This window comes from Chiloscyllium punctatum, chromosome 2, assembly GCF_047496795.1.
Source record: "Chiloscyllium punctatum isolate Juve2018m chromosome 2, sChiPun1.3, whole genome shotgun sequence".
Classification (NCBI taxonomy): domain Eukaryota; kingdom Metazoa; phylum Chordata; class Chondrichthyes; order Orectolobiformes; family Hemiscylliidae; genus Chiloscyllium; species Chiloscyllium punctatum.
The window spans coordinates 31,118,030-31,137,950 of NC_092740.1; the positions used below are offsets into that span (position 1 = coordinate 31,118,030).

A 19,921-nucleotide genomic window follows, 5' to 3' on the forward strand; every position below is an offset into this window, starting at 1 on the left:
TTTAATTAGATTTCTTTCAGTGTGGAAACAGGCCCTTCGGCCCAACAAGTCCACACCAACCCTCCAAAAAGCAACTCACCCAGACCCATTCCCCTATATCTACCCTTTTACCTAACACTAGGGGCAATTTAGCATGGCCAATTTACCTAACCTGCACATTTTTTGGACTGTGGGAAAAAACCAGAGCACCCAGAGGAAACCCACACAGACATGGGGAGAATGTGCAAACTCCACTCAGACAGTTACCTGAGGCAGGAATTGAACCCAGGTCTCTGGTGCTGTGAGGCAGCAATGCTAACCGCTATGCCACCGTGCCGCTCTGCTGCCTAATTGTTCTTGGGGTGAGATTTTTTTAGGTGCTGATATAAGAGCCTGGATAAGCAGTGTATTTAATCAATGATATACATTGCTATTACTGTGCATTTGTAATTGAGTGAATGAATATTCAAGGTGGTGGATCGGGTGCTGAACAAGCACCATCCTGTTCTGATGGTGTTGAACTCTTGACTGATTTTGGAGCTGCATACATCCAGGCAAGTGGGGAACCTTCAATCGCACTCTTGGGTTGTGGATTGTGGGCACATATGGGGAGACGGGAAGTGAATTGCTTGCTGCAGAACGCCCATCCTCTGGTCTTCCCCTGAAGCCACTGTGTATTTGTGTTTGGTCGAGTTAGGTTTCTGGTTAAAGGTGACCTCCAGTATGTTGATAGCAGGGGATTCTCTGATGATGGTAATGATGACATTAGAAATGGTTAGCTTCTGTCTTGTTTTAGGTCGTCATTGCCTGACATTAATGTGATACAAATAGTCCTTGCAAATTATTAGGTTATTGCTAGATTTGGACATGAACAGAAACAGTCCCTGAGGCCATAAGCGGTGTTGAACATTGTGAAATCATTAGTGAACACCTCGATTTCTGAGTTTATGATGGAGAGAAGCTCACTGTTGAAGGAGCTGAAAATGGTTGAGTTCCAGACACTGCTCTGAGGAACTTTTGCAGAGATGTCCTGGAGCTGAGATGATTAATCTCAATAATTGAAACATTATTCCTTTTTACTAGGTACTTCACCAACCAGCAGAGTTTTGCATCGGATTCTCAATAAATTCAGTTTTGCTAGAGCTCCTCAAGGGCCCCCTCGGTTAAGTTCAGCCTTGATATCAAGGACAGTTAATCTCACCTCACTCCTGGAGTTGTGCTCTTTTATCCATGTTTGGACAAAAGCTATAATGAGGCTTGGAGCTGAATGGACCTGGCTGAATCCAAACTGAATGTCACATTTTTGTTCTTGACCAAATTATTGTCGAGCAAACGCCTGATAATAGCACTATCAGTGACCCCTTCCATCATTTCCATTTGATGACAAGTAGCCTGATCGGCTTGAATTGACTGTGTAGGATTTATCCTGAACTTCAAGGAAGAATGTTGTGAAACTTGAAAGGGATCAGAAAAGATTTACAAGGATGTTGTCAGGGTCGGAGGATTTGAGCCATAAGGAGAGGCTGAATAAGCTGGAGCTGTTTTCCCTGGAGTGTCGGAGGCTGTGGGGTGACTTTATAGATGTTTATAAAATCATGAGGGGCATGGATAAGGTAAATAGACAAGGTCGTTTCCCTGGGTGGGGGGAGTCCAGAACGAGAGGGCATAAGTTTAGGGTGAGAGGAGAAAAATGTTAAAGGGACCTAAGTGGCAACATTTTCACACAGAGGGTGGTGTTTGTATGGAATGAGCTGTCAGAGGAAGTGGTGGAGGCTAGTACAATTACAACATTTAAAAGGCATCTGGATGGGTATATGAATAGAAAGGTTTTAAAGGGATATGGGCCACGTGCTGGCAAATGGGACTAGATTAGGATAGGACATCTGATCGATGTGGACGAGTTGGACCATGCCGCACATCTCTATGGCTTTATGACAGGACATACCTGGAGGATTTTCCACATTGCCAAATCAATACCAGTGTTATCATTGTAATGGAAAAGTTGGACCTGTTTCTGGAGCACAAGTATTCAGTACTATTACTGGAATGTTGTCAGGGCCCGTAGTCTTTGCAGAATCCATTGCCCCCAGCGACGTCTTGGTATCATTGGAATGAATAAAATTCGCTGAAGTAACAACTGTGATCCTGAAAGTCTCAGATGGAGGCCAAAATGGTTCACCCAGTTGGCACATCTGACTGAAGATCGATGCAGATGCATCAGTCTTGCCTGTTGCAAAGATGAGGATGGGGATATTTGTGGAGTACCCTGTTAGCTATTTAATGGTCCACTACAACCAATGACTGGACGAGGAAGGACTGCAGATCTAGTTAATTGGTTGTGGGATGGCTTACCCTGTCTATTGCTTCTTACTTATGGTGTTTGGCAAATCGTCCCATTTTATAGTTTTCCAGGTCATTACCGTATGCTTTACTATGCTGGTGCTGTTCCTGGCATGCCCTCCTGCAGTCTTTGTTTAAATTCCAAATGTATTAATTGGATTCAAATTTCACCCTCTGCCTTCACTCCATGGTATTCATCTGGGCCTCCTAATTATTAATCCAGTAACCATTCCACTTCCCTCATTTGAGAAAACTATTCCCCATCCCATGATCCTCTGAGAAGGTGGCAGTGATTGCTCACTTGAGTTTCATCCCCAGTCTGTGCTTACTGTCGATCTGAGCTGGACCTATAGCTGCCCATGGTCAGTCCATTTATAGACCCAGGGAGAAACTTGTAGCTCTGAGGGCATTGTCAGGCTCAGTCCATGATTGACTCTGAACATATGTGGGGTTGGTGAAAAAAATCCTGCCCAAAATTCCCAGACTTGCAGCCGGCATGGAGGCTCAGGGATTAGCACTGCTGCCTCACAGCACAAGGGACCTAGCTTTGATTCCACCCTCGGGCAACTCTGTGAAGAGTTTGCACAGTCGCCCCATGTCTGTGTGGGTTTCCTCTTGGTGCTCTGGTTTCCTCCAAAGGTGTGCAGGCTAGGTGGATTGGACGTGCTAAAATACCCAAATGTTCACGGATGTGCAGGCTAGGTGGATTATCCATGGGAAATGCAAGGTTACAGAGATAGGGTAGAATGGTAGGTCTGAGTGAGATGCTGTTCAGAGGGTTGGCGTGGACTAGATGGGCCAAATGACCTAATTCCACACAGAAGGAATTCTGTGAAACACTGATTGAGTCTGCGTTGTAAGAAAAACAGAGAGTGCTAGAGAAACTAAACACTGTCATAGAAACATAGAAAATAACCGCAGGAGTAGGCCGTTCAGTCCTTCAACCTGCTTTATCATTCAGTTTGATCATGGCTGATCATTCACCTTGCTAGTAAACCTAACTACTATTAAGACACCCAAAGTCCAGTATGACTATTCATTAATACAGATAAGTCAGGCTGGACTCGAAACATTAACTTTAATTTCTATCTCCATCGATGCTGTCAGATCTCCAGCACTTTCTGTTTCTGTTTCAGCTTCCACAATATTGTGTTTTTCCCTGGGTCTCTTGCATGCTTGCCGCTGATAGACTCTCTCATAATCCGAAGGCACAAGGACACAAGCGAGGGCTGAGAGCAGAGGACATGGCTAGGGGCTGATAGGGAGAATTTGGGAGCAAAGACCAGGAGCTAGGAGGCTTTGCTGTGATTTGGGTGGGGTGGGGTGGGGTGGGGGAGGTGTTGGTTTCAGGAGCAGCCTGGTTCCTGAGGTGGCTTTCTCTCCACAGGATCCAGGGAGTTGGTGGAAACAATGAGTCTTCAAGGAGATAGGGGAGACTAGGTGGTTTGAAAGGGGCTGGAGGGAGACAGAGAGGCTCAAAATAAGGCCTAGGGGAGATGGGCTTGTTCTTAAGGGGATTGGGTAAGACAGGGAGAGGCAAGGGAAAACAGAGAAGGTGCAAGATGTTGGTGCAGGAAGCAGGCAAAGATAGGGAAAATGCATTGGAGTGGGGGGAAGAGAGAAACCATAAGGGGGAAAGGGAGAGAGGGAATCTCCAAGAGGGAACATGGCTACAGGGGTCAGGAAGAGAAAGGGAAGTTGCAAGCCTAAGCTAAAAGTTTGAAACCTGTCAACAAATGAAAATTCAGCAAATTGGATGGTAGGAAGCTTGAAATCACTGAGGGAATGAATTAATTGAAAATGAATGTGGAATCTCTCGCTTAATGCTGTATATGTTCAGGAGCTCTCCATGGAAAAATGCCACAGTTGCTTTTGTATTGAGAACTGCATCTTTTGTTAAATTTAACAAAGAGATTGAGTTGGTGAGACGTGTTCTGAAGTACTGTGTGCAGTCCTGGTCGTCCCTTATAGGAAGGATCTTATTAAACGAGAAAGTTCAGAAAAGATTTGCCAGGTTGTTGCCAGGATTGGAAGGTTTGAGATAGAAAAATAGACTGGAAAAACTAGGACATTTTTCACTGGAATGAAAGGGGTTTATAAAACCGTGATTGAGGTTTATAAAACCGAGAGGGGCATCGATTAGGTCAATGATAAGGTCATCTTTGTAGGGTTCAAAACTAGGAGGCATGTATTAAAGGTGAGAGGAAAATGTTTTAAAAAGGATGTGAGGGGCAACTTTTTTTACACATTGTATCTGGAATGAACTGCCAGAGAAAGTGGTGGATGCAGGTACAATTACAAGGTTTAAAAGAAATTTGGATAAGTTTATGAAAAGGAAAGGTTTGGAGGGGTATGGGCCAAGCGCAGGCAGGTGGGACGAGTTTAGTTTGGGAACATGGTGTGAACAAGTTAGTCCGAAGGGTCTATTTCTGTGCTCTATAACTCAATGACTATGAGATCCAAGATGCTGTAAAAGTTTGTTAACTGCCTGATTGAAATACTGCAGCTTTGTGAGTTACCATGCAGTAGCAGCAGCAACCTCATTAATATCAAACACATGTTCAGGGTGATGGTTACAAGGGAGCTTTTATGCAGTATGCATCAGTTATTTTGTAAAAAAAAATCTCTTGTGGCTAACCTATACTGCTGACCTTGTGCCAATTAAAATATTGTAGTGTCCAGGTACTTACTCCTTTCCTGATGTGCTGCGGCTTTAAATTTATTGAAGGGGTGATAATTATTGAGGATATTGAGTCACCTTTCTAATTCCACTTCTATGAGTCCAAAAGGCCTCCTATATCAGATAGAAGTCCAGAAAATAATGCGACTATGTGACCGCATCACGTAACAACGCAGCTGATGGGAAGGTAGCTCCTGTCTGTCAAAAAGCAGACCCAGAAACGAAAAGGGTGCACTGAGGTAAACAAAAATTATACCCTAGGCAAAAGTGCGGACTGCAGATGCTGGAAACCAGAGTTTAGATTAGAGTGGTGCTGGAAAAGCACAGCAGGTCAGGCAGCATCTGTGGAGCAGGAAAATCGACGTTTCAGGCAAAAGGCCTTCATCAGGATTCCTGATGAAGGGCTTTTGCCCGAAACGTCGACTTTCCTGCTCCACAGATGCTGCCTGACCTGCTGTGCTTTTCCAGCACCACTCTAATCAAAACAAAAATTATACCCTGACAATAATGACAATACCAATACTCACATACCCACACATGAAGGATGAGGAACAGGATACGGAGAATAGGAACAAGATGACTACCAGTATCCATGGAGATGCGGTCTCACCCACAGATAGAACAGTGAAAAAATGGGACAAAATAGATGCGTTTTTAAAACCTGCCAAAATGATCTTGTAGAACACGGTGAAAGCAACTGCATTCTTTGCTATCTGTCATGTTCGTTTTAATGAAATCTGTTCTGCAACACCAGAGCATAACATTTCTCTTAAAATAATTAAGTTGAGGTAAAATCTTTTAAAGGTAAAGTGGGTAAATATGTAAAATCCAGAAAAACACAGTGAGAGACCAAAAAATGGTTTAGAAGTAGATGTTAAAGCTCCAAATGGTAATAACTGAATAAATGCTCACTAGCAGCAGTCATTATTTAAAAATTATTTTCATCTAACCTCTTTCCCCCCCGAGTAACAGGTTTGACTAAGATCTAATCACTGTGTTTATACTTCAGCTGATCAAACAACAGGTGAATGTCAAATGATTCTAATCTTTAGAGATTGATGCAGCCTTGACATTCATCACTGATTTAATCAGTATTCTCTATCCAGAATTGCTGAAGGCACAAGCTGTCTTAATCAATTGTTTTGATTGGTGTGGTCTAATGTGAAATTTGAATAGTGCTTTATGATTTATGATGATGATTCTGCAATCATGGAAAATGCCTCATTGTTGTGACAGTGACAAACTTAGTCTTATCATCCTCCCATTAGGTATCCTGTACAAGGGAAACGGGGAAAATCAATTCATCTCTCAGCAGCCAGCCATCATCAACAGCATCATGGGTAACGGACGAAGACGCAGCATCTCGTGCCCGAGCTGCAATGGCCAATCAGATGGTAATAAACTCCTGGCACCCGTAGCTTTGGCATGTGGCATCGATGGCAGCTTGTACGTTGGCGATTTCAACTACATCCGCCGCATCTTTCCTTCAGGAAATGTGACAAGCATTCTAGAGCTAAGGTAGGTCTAGAGCCACAAAACCTAGCCTGTGCTGCTCCAGCCAGTGCATTGATGGGAAAAGTCATTCCTTCCAACAGTCTGCTACTTTCCCAGCAGATGGAGAACCTGGAAGGCTGTATGAATTAAATCAAGGTTGTTTACCTGAGCAAGACCCATCTGCCCACCATTGGAACAAGCTAACATTAGTGTAGACACACACCTTGATAGAATTCACAGTTTGATTTGGTTTGAATAGACTTAACAATGCAAACAGTCAATCATTCCAGTCCCTTAAAGAATGACATTTGAGGTTCAGTGAGGAAAGAAATCGCATGAGGAAAGCTAACTTACCCCTCCATCAGTCAGTATGGCAGCAAAGAAGCTATTCATTCAAAATTGCATTTAAGTTGCATTTATGAGTTGCCTGTCTGTTAATTTGAGGGGAATATTTGAACATAATGTTTTGCTGCTGCAGAGAGGGAAGACAGTTTATTTAAACTGCAGGGTCATTGCCAAATGTGTTAATTAGCTTCAAGTCTCCTTTCTAGTGAAATACTTGCAAGTTCCTCAGTTGTATTCATTCGCCTGGAATTAGGTAGGTACTCATTAATTTGATGGTGTTTCCAAAATTGATCAGTTGCAAATAGTGCAGTTAATTTATTTTGGAGAACATGAAAATTCTATGCACAAATTATCGTGCAGCTTTGTTCAGTTGTTAAATTGTGTTTCAATTTGCATTCCTGAAGAGTCACATGGTATGAAGGTTTATTAATTTGATAGCAATGGCCATTGCTTGGATTTAGGTTACTGCTGGCAACTATAAACACCGAGCTGTTGCTATGGAGGTTATGCATTCAAAACGTAGCTACCTTGTTATGAAGGAGAGAATGAACAAGTGTCTGGTCAGCGCACTGGCGAACACGTCAAAGTCAATCTGTGTTGTAGCTTGCTATTAGCGTGCACTAGTAGTGAAGCAAAACTGATTTGTCTGGAAACTATGTTCTGGTTGTGTGACATTAAAATGATGTGACAGCTCCTCTTCTAATATAGTGTAAACAGTTTGAACCACTTTGCACAGTGATATAGATGCATTTCATTCGAACTGGATCTCTTTGTTTATGTTCCATACCTAATTCTGACTTTTCTTCTCTTCCTTTCTTGCTACCTACTAAGAAATAAAGATTTTAGACATAGGTAAGTTTGAAAACGGTTGTTATGTCGTTTCCATCAGCTTGTACGGTTTAATTAACTTCTTCCTCCTACATAAGCTGTCCTTTCATTATAATGTCTGAGTTCAAAATTTACCTTTTCTCTCACCGGGTTACTGGACCTGCTTTGGCTTTCAGTGCTTTATTGTGGGCTTGGTGGGGGTGGATCAGGGATGGAACACGAGTGATATTTTCAAACTGTCATAGGTGCAATTTATGTAAGTTGATGTTATCACTGGTTAAAAGACCGAAAAATCTGAAACTAAAAACTTATTGCTTACAAGGGATATCAAAGGACTAAACTTGAGCCGCTTTTATTATAGAATTCTACAGCAGAGAAAGAGACCATTTGCCCCATCTTATCTGTGCCAGCTCATTTCCCTGTCCCCATGATTATTAATAGAAACTAATCTTTGAAATTGACTCAGCTTGGATGGTCACAAAGAATGAGAGTAATCAATCATTCCAGTCCATGTACAATGAACATTTAAACATGGCTTAATTAACGAAATTTTGTCTTTCAAGTGTATGTCTAATTCCCTTTTGAAATGCAATTTGAATCTGCTCCCTCAATCATTTAACATCATGCATTGCTCGTCATGACAACCCATTCTTTTGTTTTTTTTTGCCAAACATGCAAATTCTGTGTCCTCTGGTTGTTGACCCCACAGCCACTGGAAACAGTTTTTCCTGAAGTCAGTAGAAAAATCCCCTCCTTGATGTTAATCATCACTGCTGTCGCTGTTAATCTTCTCTACTCTAAGGAGAGCAGGCTCACTTAACTTTTGTCTCCTTGCGTAGCTGCAGTCCCACATGCGCGATGTCAGATTTCCAGTCCTTACATAACAGCTTTTTGAGAACTTGTCTTTCACAAGCTGATTGTTGCATGGTGCTCTATTTTTCCAGTTTGGCCTGTTTCTTGTGCCAGTTCAATTCCTACTCTTCTTTTCCTTCTCCACCTCCTTCTGTTTTAAGTCGCATCTGCTCCATAGAATGGCATCAGTTATTGAATGGTTATTGCTGAATTGAAGAAAAATGTTGTTACATTTGGACTTACATTAAATCGTTCCCACAACCTTCAAATATCAGGAAATTGAAGTTGGCTGTCAGGAAAAGTTGCACTGTCACCTCAGCTAATTCCTTTTATTTCTTTAATTAAGAGATGTAGTTGAGGCACGATTCACAGGTTTGCATCACTTTTGTGTCTTGCAGTCAATATCCCTCATCTTGAAATGTCAAGTTAGCTTAGTAGTCCCAATCAGTCTTCCAAAATCCTCACTATATAAACTTGAACATGCAACCTAACCTGATATTTCAGTACATTATTGAGAGAGCGCTAGGTAGGTGAAGATATTAGAGTGAGCATATTCAGTTGGATATGGAATATTCCAATAATTTGTGCAGTCCATGCATTATCAGACCTTGACAAACAACATCCATACAGCAAGATTTTATAATAGCAGCATGAGTTAATTTGCTTTATTGACAGATTTAATTATGTACCCATGGTGAATAAAGAACTGGGAATAATTCCAAATATTGTTTGAGCTTCAAATAGGCACTGGTTTTTCAACTTGCAGGATAAATGTTTACATAAAATGCCAATAGGTTAAAGGAGGTTAACAGAAAATGTAATGGTGATTTAAAATTATTTGCTTATGGAACAAATATCCTTTATCTTCTGATGCCCTCATCTTATCATGCACTAGATACTGCCAGAAGTCATGAATTCTCAGTTTTTGGGGTCAGGTGCAAAATCCCACAAAGTTTCAGACAATTTCTGGACAGAGATCAAAAAACTTTCAAGGTAGTCATTCAGAGTTGCTCTCATGTGCCCTCTCTTGACAGTCAAGGGAATAGCACCTTGTTTGGAGCAGACCACTTGTCTCCCCTTAATGGAATAGAATAGCAATTTATTGCCACTTGTATTTATGAAAATGCAGTGAGATGTGTATATCTTGCCACAGTTCGGTGCCACTTTAATTACTGAAGTTATTTTAAAAAGAGACAAAGGTAGGATAAAGAATTGCAGTGTAAAACTGACTTAAAGCACACAGATTAAATATATTATTTCCCAGCTATCCAAGATATCACCCCTCCATCCTACTCACAAAATAAATGTTGATATCATTTCAGTAAACACAGAATGTCTTCATAAAATAACCTCATTTGGTAATCAGGATTGTTACTATGCAGTAACACTGGGAAATGTTTGTTAAGTTTTGTTATGTCATTTCTGTTAAAATGATAAAACACCATTCTAAGGGAGGCAATTATGATTCCACTAGAACAATTTGTCACAGATCTATTGATGTTGTCATGTTCAATGGCTGGACCAATTTTTGTGTGTTGTCTGACTGTATTAAGCAGCAATGTAATATTAGAATTTGGATCCCTGAACCTTACTGAAGGGAACAGGGGGAGTTGAATGAAGGTTTTGAATAATTAAAATAGAAGAATCACTTACAACAAGGGAAATGTGTTCAAAAAAGGATTTGAGTTAGAGTTGGTACAAGGAAAATGGACCGGGAGTGCCGAGAATTAGAACTGTGAAACAAAGCAGGTTGCAGTTATATTTTAAGCTGGAAAATGGAAATGGAAAGTGACAATGCTGCAATTCCAACGGGGAAATTGTAAAGTTAGAACTGGAATAAATGGAAATAAATGGAAAGTGGTAATGTAAGATCTATAGCAAGCAGTGCCAAACATTTGTTAAAATTTAGAACCAGAAATAGAAATAGTTAAACTGGACATAAATCAAAGTTTCACCGACATCTGTTATCCCTTTGATAAGTAATTAGTTATTTTAATTTTGATGATATTGAATGCATTGTAAACAGCCTTTAATTGCTCCTGATATTCCTGTTCATTTTGAACTTTACACCTTTGTTGAAGGCCTTCTCAGAACAGTAGCAGGAAAATTCTGTTATTGGATCAGAAATCATGAAGCCTGTGCTAATGATCTGAAGACACAAGTTCCTATCCCATTATCCCAGCTGGAGATTTAAATGTGGTTGATGAAAACAGACTCAAAAATCAGTAACAGTGACTATGTAGCTAATGAATTGGTAAGATCATAAAAAATAAGAGCTTGAATCGGCCACTTTGCCCATTAAGTGTGCCCTGTTCAACAACATCATGGCTGATCTCTAATCTCAATTCTACCTATCTGCCCAATGCTTTTAGTTCCCAAATTCCCTTACTGAATATCAGAAAAGTTATAAATGTGCATTAAATTCACTAATGCCCTTTTGGCCAGGAAATCTCCTGTCCTTTACATAGAATCCCTGCAGCATGGAAGCAGGCTATTCAGCCCAACAAGTCCATGCTGAACCACCAAAGAGGATCCCACCCAGACTCCTCTCCCTACCCTATCCCTGTAACCTTGCATTTCCCGTGGCTAATCCACCTAGCCCATACATCCCTGGACATAATGGGCAATTTAGCATAGCCAATCCACCTAACCTACACATCTTCAGACCATAGGAGGAAACCCATGCAGACATAGGGAAATGTGCAAACTCCACAGCAGACAGTCACCAGAGGGTGGAATGAAACCTGGGTCTCTGGTGTTGTGAGGCAGCAATGCTAACCATTGAGCCACTGTGCCACACACAATGGTCTAACCAACGCGAGTTTCTAGGCCGACATGTTAATTCATAGTTTCCTTTTTGAGTGGCCTAGCAAGCCACTCAGTTGTGAAGATGGTGGCTGAGTATCACCTTCTCAAGTGCGATTAAAGATGGGTAAGAAATTCTGGCAAGTACTCACATGAATGAAGGAATGAATAAGTATCACAAATTGCCAGTGTAAGATATGCAGTACTGATGGGCACACGCTCTACATGTACTGGCACCCTGAGTTGGTGGGTATGCAGTGCCTGTACATGTTTCTCCTCCTTCTCCAGCCTCACTGTTTACCAAATGATGAAACAACTGGGAATGAGCCGTACAATCACATAAACCAGTGCAGGATTCGTCATAGTGAAGAGTGCACAGGCCAGAAAGAGGGACGCATATGTATGGGCCTAATTCTCTGGTCTACTTTCAGTGAGCTGCTCACTACCAGCTTGGAAAATGGAGGCCAGTAAGATGATGGTTATAATAAGTGTTAAGTACTGAAAAAAATAGCAAACTCGCAATCATTTTACACTGATTGAATTAATCTTGATATTTCAGTCTACACAAATGAAAATGAAAGTCTTCTGTCTTGTATTTGAATACTAATGCTTGCTGGCAATTCCTTCAATGATAAAATTAATTAAGTCCATTAAAATCAGCAACATTCAATTCATCCCAATTTTAAGGTGTTCTTCAATCTGATCAAACTTGCTGCAGTTTCACACTGAAATCAAAGAGTAGATTGACTTTATCTTTTGTGTTAAGATTCAAACATTCATCACTGGATAAACATTAATCAGTGGATGGATTTTGTTTCTCTGTCTATTCTCTTTGGATTGACCGGTCTTTTCAACCAGAGTGATTGGAAGTTGCTAATTGTATCGGATCAGTTTAGCATTTGCCTATAACTGGCGATACCAGCATCGTAGAAAACTTGATAAATCCCAGTGTTTTCCTAGCAATGTTTGCCAAGTTACAAACAATATGTGAAATTGGTTTCATTCAGCTTTCAATTTGATGGTTTCTGATTGCCACGGCTGTCGATGTTTAGTTATCTCAACTTATGAGGACTCTTTCAATGATAAAGCATTAAAACAAGATAACCATACTCATCACCTTTGTATCATGTTCTGCTTGTAAATTCTGAAATCAGAAGGTAAATTAGTTCCAATATTGAACTTCATGAACCATCTATGAGATACAGAGGGACCACAACATATGATCATCTAACTTATGAATGCTTGAACTGATAGAAACGATCCCATACAGGGGATGTATTAATCTTAATTTTAAAGGTTTGACATACGAACATTCCTTTCTATTTACAAATGGCTTTCTATTTTATACTGTCCTGTGTTCATTGTGTTCTGACTTGCATACCAATCAACATAAGGATGGACTCAAGAACGGAAACTGTTTGCATTCGAGGGACTGCCTGAATTGATTTTCTATCTCCATTTTATCTCTGGCCACAATAAGGCACTTGGCTGCAGAATCTACAGATCTAGAGGTGATTCTGTATGTGATGGACTGATGCACAAAATGCATTTTGTTTACTACTACCAACCCATTATCCTCCACTACACACCTTCTTTGCATCCTAGGAGAGCTATCAAATTATCAGTTCTCACTTATCAGGATGTGATTTGTACTGGATGGTATCTCCACTTTCAGGATACCCTTTACTGTTTTCCTGTATCCTTAGCCTGATCTGATTCCTGGACAAATAACTAATCTTTAACCTGCAGTTGAATTGTCAAATGCTGCAAATTTCCTGAATCTGCACAGATAAAAAGCAAAGATAAAAACTTGGAAGACCTTGATGCTTCACAGTCAAAGGGTCAGCCATTTCCAATGATTTGTTTCAGACATTAAACAATACATTACACTTGGTTGTCAACATGAGATATTAAAGCCATCTAAAGATAAATGATGGAAGTAAATGAGATTCAATAAATTTGAATCTATCATCAACGCGCAATCATACTTAATTACATTTCAGTAATTTCTTATTACATCCTACTTGCCACCAAAACTATTCCCTGCCAGCCTTCTTAAGAATCTTTCCATTTTACCAGGATGTCGTGTGTAAGTAATAGATTCTTTTTCCTCAGGACTACTTCACTGCATTGTTATATATTTCTATGATGCGACTCAATATCTCAGTTTATTTTAAATGCTATTGTTAAGAAAGCGGGCTGTAGCTCAGTTGGTGGTATTCTTGCTTCAGAGTCACAAGGTTCTCGATTCAAGTTCTCCTCTTGAGCTTCAACATAGAAATCAAGGCTGCTACTCCAGTAGAGTACTGAAGACGTGCTGCTCAGTTTAGAGGTGCCGCCTTTGAGACCTTTTTTTATAATTCGTTCATGGGATGAGGGCATCACCAGGCCACCGTTTATTATTCATCCCTAATTGCCCAGAGTGCAGTTAAGTGTCAATCACATTGCTGTGGGTCTGGAATCACAGGTAGGCCACACCAGGTCAGGATGGCAGCTTCCCTCCCGAAAGGACATTAGTGAACCATAAGCATTTTGCCAAGACACTTAATTCCAGATTTGTTTTTATTGAATTCAGATTGCACCAGGTACCGTGGTGGAATTCAAACACATGTCCCTAGAACATTATCTGGGTCTAAGGATTTTCAGTCCAGCAATAATACCAGTGGGCCATTACTTCCCCCACATATTAAGCTAAGTCTCATCTGGAGCTTTTTTGAAGCAACAGGAAGTTTTCCCCAGTGTCCTACCAGTAGTTACCAGATGGACCAGTCAGTATCATATTGCTTTCTGTGGGAATTTGCTATGTGCAAATTGGTTTCCACATTTCCTACATTATAACAGTGACTGTGCATCAGAAATGCTTCTTTGACTGTAAAGAGTTTTGATGCATCCGGTGGTCATGAAAAGCAGGAATATGCCTTTATTGGGCATGTTAAATTGAGGTATTGCATTGAATGTTACGGTATGTTATGAAAACATGCACAATGTAATCAAGTGTGGCTCTGATGTGCACACCATTTTTTAGGTAACAGAAGTTGATCAGATCTTCCAGAGCTTTGCTATTGTGTACTGGTATTTCTTATTTGTCTGGATGTTATGTGAACTGCTGCGCTGTCTTGCCCACTTCCTTTTGAGCCTCACCTAGTCTTGGTTTCTGACTGCTGCAATGTACTGCGAAGCCACGGTTCGGATGGAGCTGGCGATTAGTAGGAATCAGTGTTTCTCAGATTAATGTCTGGGGCTCAGTGGATGGCCTCCTGACCTGGAGCCATTCAAGAACTTGTATCTCCAGATTTCCTTTCTTGTGTCAACCTCTTGTGAAACGTAACCGGAGCTGAATTTTCTCTTGTGCCTCTTGCTGCATGCTGGCTTGGGCCAGAAAAGTCTGAAAATCTTTGTTTTTCCTAGCATCCAAAGGGCCAGTGAAAACACTCACTGTTACATTGGAAGGGATTTTCTTTTGTTTGCAGGAACAAAGCCTCAACTCAACTACCAAAGGAACCTCAGTTGTCCATACGACAAGGGTGGGCAGTATTTTGTTCAGTTAATCGAATGCTGGATAACATTGTTAGCCAAGTATCAGGACTTTGCAATCTTGTCCGGATAATCCAAAATTTGGTTAATCGAATGCTGGATAATCGAGGTTCCTCTGTACCTACACTAGCCAAGTTAATTTCAAGAGTCCATCATATGCTGAATTCCCACAGTAGCGACAGTCCCAATCATAAGGAACTGAAATGCTGAGAATTCCGATTATGCTAATGGTGTAGACCAATACTTTATTTTCATTTTCCTTTATGTTAGTGAAAAGCAACATCTCTTCACAAAAATGGCTGGGCAGCTAAACATCCAGATCAAGGGGCAAACTGCCCTGTTAAGCAAAAAGGGGACAACAATTGGAAATAAAAACTGCACCTTCCCCATTTAAATCAGAAATTGGAGGGTTTTTTTCTCTCAAGGGTAGAGAGTCTATGGAATTCTTTACTGCATAGGGCTGTCAAGGCCTGGCCATTAAAAATGTATTCAAGGCTGGGATGGATTTTTAATCCTGATTAAGGACTTTTGCCCAAAACGTCGATTCTCCTGCTTCTTGGATGCTGCCTGACCTGCTGTGCTTTTCCAGCACCACACTCTCGACACTAATCTCTAGCATTTGCAGTCCTCACTTTCGCCTAGATTATTAATCAGTCAGGGATCAACGGTTATGGGGAAAAGGCAGGAAAGTGGACTTGACGATGATCAAATCAGCAATGATCTCATTGATAGTCGAGCAGACTCAATTGGCTAAATGGCCTCCTTCTTCTCCTATGTCTTAAAATGCTGATGACATTCAATGGTGGTCTTCGCCTGATGGAAGATTTTGCTAAAACCCCATAAACAACAAGCTTTCGCAAAAGAGACATCATGTATCATACTGTGTCTCACTGAATGTGCCACAGATTTGATGTATATAAACTATTAGTGGGCAGGTTTACAGTATTTGAATAGTCTGGCGACAAATGATAATTTGTTGAATGAATTCACTCAGTGGGAGTATCAATAGTGGGAGTTCTTAAACTGCTATTATTAATGGGTTCTTGCTGTAATCCTATATATTGATAATATAATGAACACTCAATGAGTGTTAGGTTAGCAGAGTGGGCGTTGGAAAGATTAAGTCTGGCTTTATCTCGTTCTTTAATTAGTTTCCTGTCCTCTTTTACAGTAAAAAGATGTTAAAATGTTTGCCAGTGTCATGATAAAGGATACTCCGTACCATCTGATCTCTGATACGGAGGAAGTCCAACTGCGTCTGGCAGCCATTGTAAACAACATCACTAGGCCATCGCTCAGATTGAATTCAGGACTTTGTAAAATACCTTCCATTAAAAAAACAAAATTTGCTTCTTTCCAAAGCAATAACCCGGCACATAGATATTTCCTGGCAACTGACCCAGTGACAGGAGATCTGTACATCTCAGATACCAACACCCGGAGGATCTATCATCCAAAGTCCCTAGTTGGTGCTAAAGATCTGACAGCTAACTCTGAAGTGGTAGCGGGGACCGGAGAACAATGTCTGCCATTTGATGAAGCTCGTTGTGGAGATGGAGGCAAAGCTGTGGAAGCTTCTTTGATGAGTCCTAAAGGTATGTTGTGTACACGTACACACACAGACATACATACTCATGCACATACATCTACACACATGATCATGCACACATGTTAGAAACCTTCCTTTCTTTGCCAAGTTCTGAAACCTGAAACCAAATTCAGATTCACTTTTGTTTCAGATTGAAGTATACCCAGAGGTACAGATAACTGAGTCAGCACCACTTGATATGCAGGAAGAGTTGTTACAATTTGGAAATTCAGGAGAGTGATAGAATTTGGAAGGAGTTGTTAACAGAGGCAGGATCTGAGGTATCAATTTCTGAAAATGAGGAATGCCACTGCATATACATTCTTCTACATTTCCACTGATGAAAGCTGAAGTAATCAAAGCAGTCTTGTTGCTGTGCCATAATGAGATCTGTGCTGTAGTGAACATGCAAGAGTCACAGTGAGTGTAGCCTTGGAACAAAGACAGTGCAATAAATGAGAGCTGTATAATGAGCATACTGAGTATTCCACATTAGCACTCTGAGACCCTCGGTGTTCCGGTGAGTCTTATAATTGGATAGAATTATCATAAGAGCAGTTTGATACCAGCAAACTGTGAGGGAAGTGGCAGACAGTGAAAACTGTATAAGGATGGGAGATTCAAGTACATCACAACGCCTTTGCTTGCCTGTATGTCTATAATTCAGATATTTTGAATGGGGAATATTAAAGGTTCCCTTTGAAAGCACAGAACCTAATAAGAGCAGTGAGGAGATAACATCTAATACTTCTGTGTTCTGTTCCTCCTGATCTGATTCAGTAGATCTGTAGCCAATAGGCACCCATTTAATTTAGCAATAACAGTACTTGGTGAAGCAGTCATGATAGCCTTCTTTGTTTGCTCCTGTTTTGAGGTACGTCAAAGTCACAGTGATATTTATTTCTTTAAACAGGAATTGCTATCGACAAGAATGGTTTGATTTATTTTGTGGATGGAACCATGATCAGAAAAGTGGACCAGAATGGAATAATTTCCACATTGCTAGGCTCCAATGACCTCACTTCAGCTCGACCCTTGACCTGTGACACCACCATGCATATAAGCCAGGTATGATTCTGTATAAAAGAACAACATTTAAACAGGAGGAAATACAGGAAACAGTGTTTCATAAATATTGACAGGATAATGGAGGCATTCCCCAAATAACAGAATCCTGCATGGGAATGAGAAAAGAGTTTGCATGTTGTGGCACAGTGGCTCACCGGTTAGTATTACTGCCTCACAGCATCACAGCCTGGGTTTGACTCCAGCCTTGGGTGACAGTCTAAGTGGTGTTTTCATGAACTCCCTGTGTTTGAGTGGGTTCCTGTTGGATGCTCTAGTTTCCTTCCATAGTCCAAAGATGTACAGTTTAGGTGGGTTGGTCATGGTAAATTGTCCTGTAGTGACCAGGAATATGCAGGTTAGGTGGCTAGTCATGGTAAATGTGAGGTTACAGGAACAAGGCAGAGGGGTGTGGGATGCACTTTGGGGGATCAGTGCAGTCTCGATGGCTGAATGGTCTGTTTCTGCACTGTTGGGATCGTATTATTATTTAATAGCAGTTATAATACAGCAAGTTCCTACAAATAACCAACATGTTCAAAGAGCAGTTAATCCATTTGTGACAGTGTTGGTTGAGACATTATGTGTTGGATTTTTATTTTAGCATCCAACCAGAGAAATCCTCTGCTAGCCGTTCATCACTTGATACTCAAGTCCCTCAGTCCTGAACTCGATTGTTGAATTAGATGATACGCTCATTCGTATGAGTCAATTTTAATTTGGCAAAATTGTTACTAATGGTCTCAAAGTAGGTTTGATCACCTTGATGCCACACTTTGACCCCAGTCATTTCAACAGACCCCAGATGAAACATTAGTTTTTGGATATGTTGTGGGGCCAAGCAGAGGCCAAATGGTATTTCAGGTTCCAAAAGAATTACTTAGCTTTGACGACAGCGTTGTGTCCCTATTTTAACCCATTGTTCACGCAGTGTTACACAATCTCACTGAAGCAAGTTTCCTCTGAATGCTCATTGTGTGCCTTTATCTCTGTGGGGCAGCACGGCGGCTCAGCAGTTAGCACTGCAGCCTCATAGCACCAGGGTCCCAGGTTCGATCCCAGCCTCGGGTGACTGCATGGAGTTTGCACATTCTCCCCGTGTCTGCGTGGGTTTCCTCTGGGTACTCCCACAGTCCAAAGATGTGCAGTTCAGGTGAATTGGCCATTCTAAATTGCCCATAGTCAGAGATGGTGCATTGGTCAGTGATGGATCTGGGTGGGTAACTCTTCGGAGGTTCGGTGTGAACTGGTTGGGCCAAAGGGCCTGTTTCCATACTGTAGATAATCTAATTTAAATAGGGACCAGGCCTCAGTTATGATGCTGGCCCTTTCACTACTACAGTGTATTCCACGAATCCATCGGCGCAAAGTTAAAACTGAACCCCTCGCCCCAAATTGAGGTGTTGGTTAAACCCACAACCTTCTGATGCAGATTTGAGAATCACACTCTCCTGTTTCTGACCACTGACCAAATTTGAAGGAGTTAATCTAAGTGGTGTGACTGCCTCCTGAAACACAGAATCCAGGTAACTCTCCCCCTCCCTGATGTGTTGCAGTGTTTGAAGCTCAGGCTGATGCTCAGCAATTTGGAACCAGAGTTTCTCAAGCAACCAGCACTTGCTACAAATGTGGTCACTATGAACCACCAGCTCCCACATCACTCAGTTATAACACATCACCAGGCCTGGCATCTCTGTTTTGACAAATTTGTTCTGAACTGGAATTTTTTTTTACAAATCATGTTGGTCTTTTAGTTTGTAGCCTGTAAATATTTCCCCTGTTTGCCTCCAATTTGAAAGTAACCTTTAAAAGATAGTCAAATTAGTAGCTATCACCAACCATTGAACTTACGGTTTACCTGTGATGTCACTCTTTTTGCGCTGGGCCTCAATCACAGGTTTTAATTTATCCTGCTTGAAAAAGACCTGAGTAACTATGAGTCAAAAAAAGGCAAGCAACAAACACAGCTTCCCCTCTGCACCAAATGACCACACTGCCTTCAAGCTCACTCAGGCTATGTCTTCACTCTGGATGTGATCTCTCCTTACTGACTGTGCAAAGCTTACTGATCCTCATGGAGGTCGGGGTCAAGGTTGATGACTCTTCAAGCAATTCCCCACCCTGCTCCCCTGACTGTATGCCACTGTGCCACCAACTCTGCTGGATACTGGTGATGGTGGTGTCCGGCCACTGCCAGTGGGGTACAATTTCATAGGTATGACTATGTCAGACTATTGCTTGACTAATCCATGAGACAGGTCTGCCAATTTTAGCAACATCACCCAGATGTTGGTAAGGAGCACTCTGCAGGATAAACAGGGCTGATTTTGCCATTGTGGTTTTTGGCACCTGGATAATCCGCCCGATTTTGGTACTTTGAGACTTTTTGGCAGTTTTGTACAATTGAGTGG

The 19,921-nt window shown here is 41.3% G+C and overlaps 1 protein-coding gene across 20 annotated transcripts in view; it reads left to right on the forward strand.

The window, feature by feature from the left end:
• The window catches only part of LOC140495521 (teneurin-3), a 2,480,372-nt gene that overhangs the window by 2,420,668 nt on the left and 39,783 nt on the right, over nt 1–19,921 (forward strand). For 16 of the 20 annotated variants that reach the window (XM_072594601.1, XM_072594600.1, XM_072594604.1 and 13 more), the window contains 4 exons: nt 6,268–6,517; nt 7,670–7,690; nt 16,220–16,452; nt 17,359–17,513. In XM_072594601.1, coding sequence (XP_072450702.1) covers nt 6,268–6,517; nt 7,670–7,690; nt 16,220–16,452; nt 17,359–17,513 — 659 coding nt within the window. The remainder of the gene's footprint in view (nt 1–6,267; nt 6,518–7,669; nt 7,691–16,219; nt 16,453–17,358; nt 17,514–19,921) is intronic. The other 4 variants (XM_072594605.1, XM_072594608.1, XM_072594614.1 and 1 more) reach the window with 1 other exon arrangement.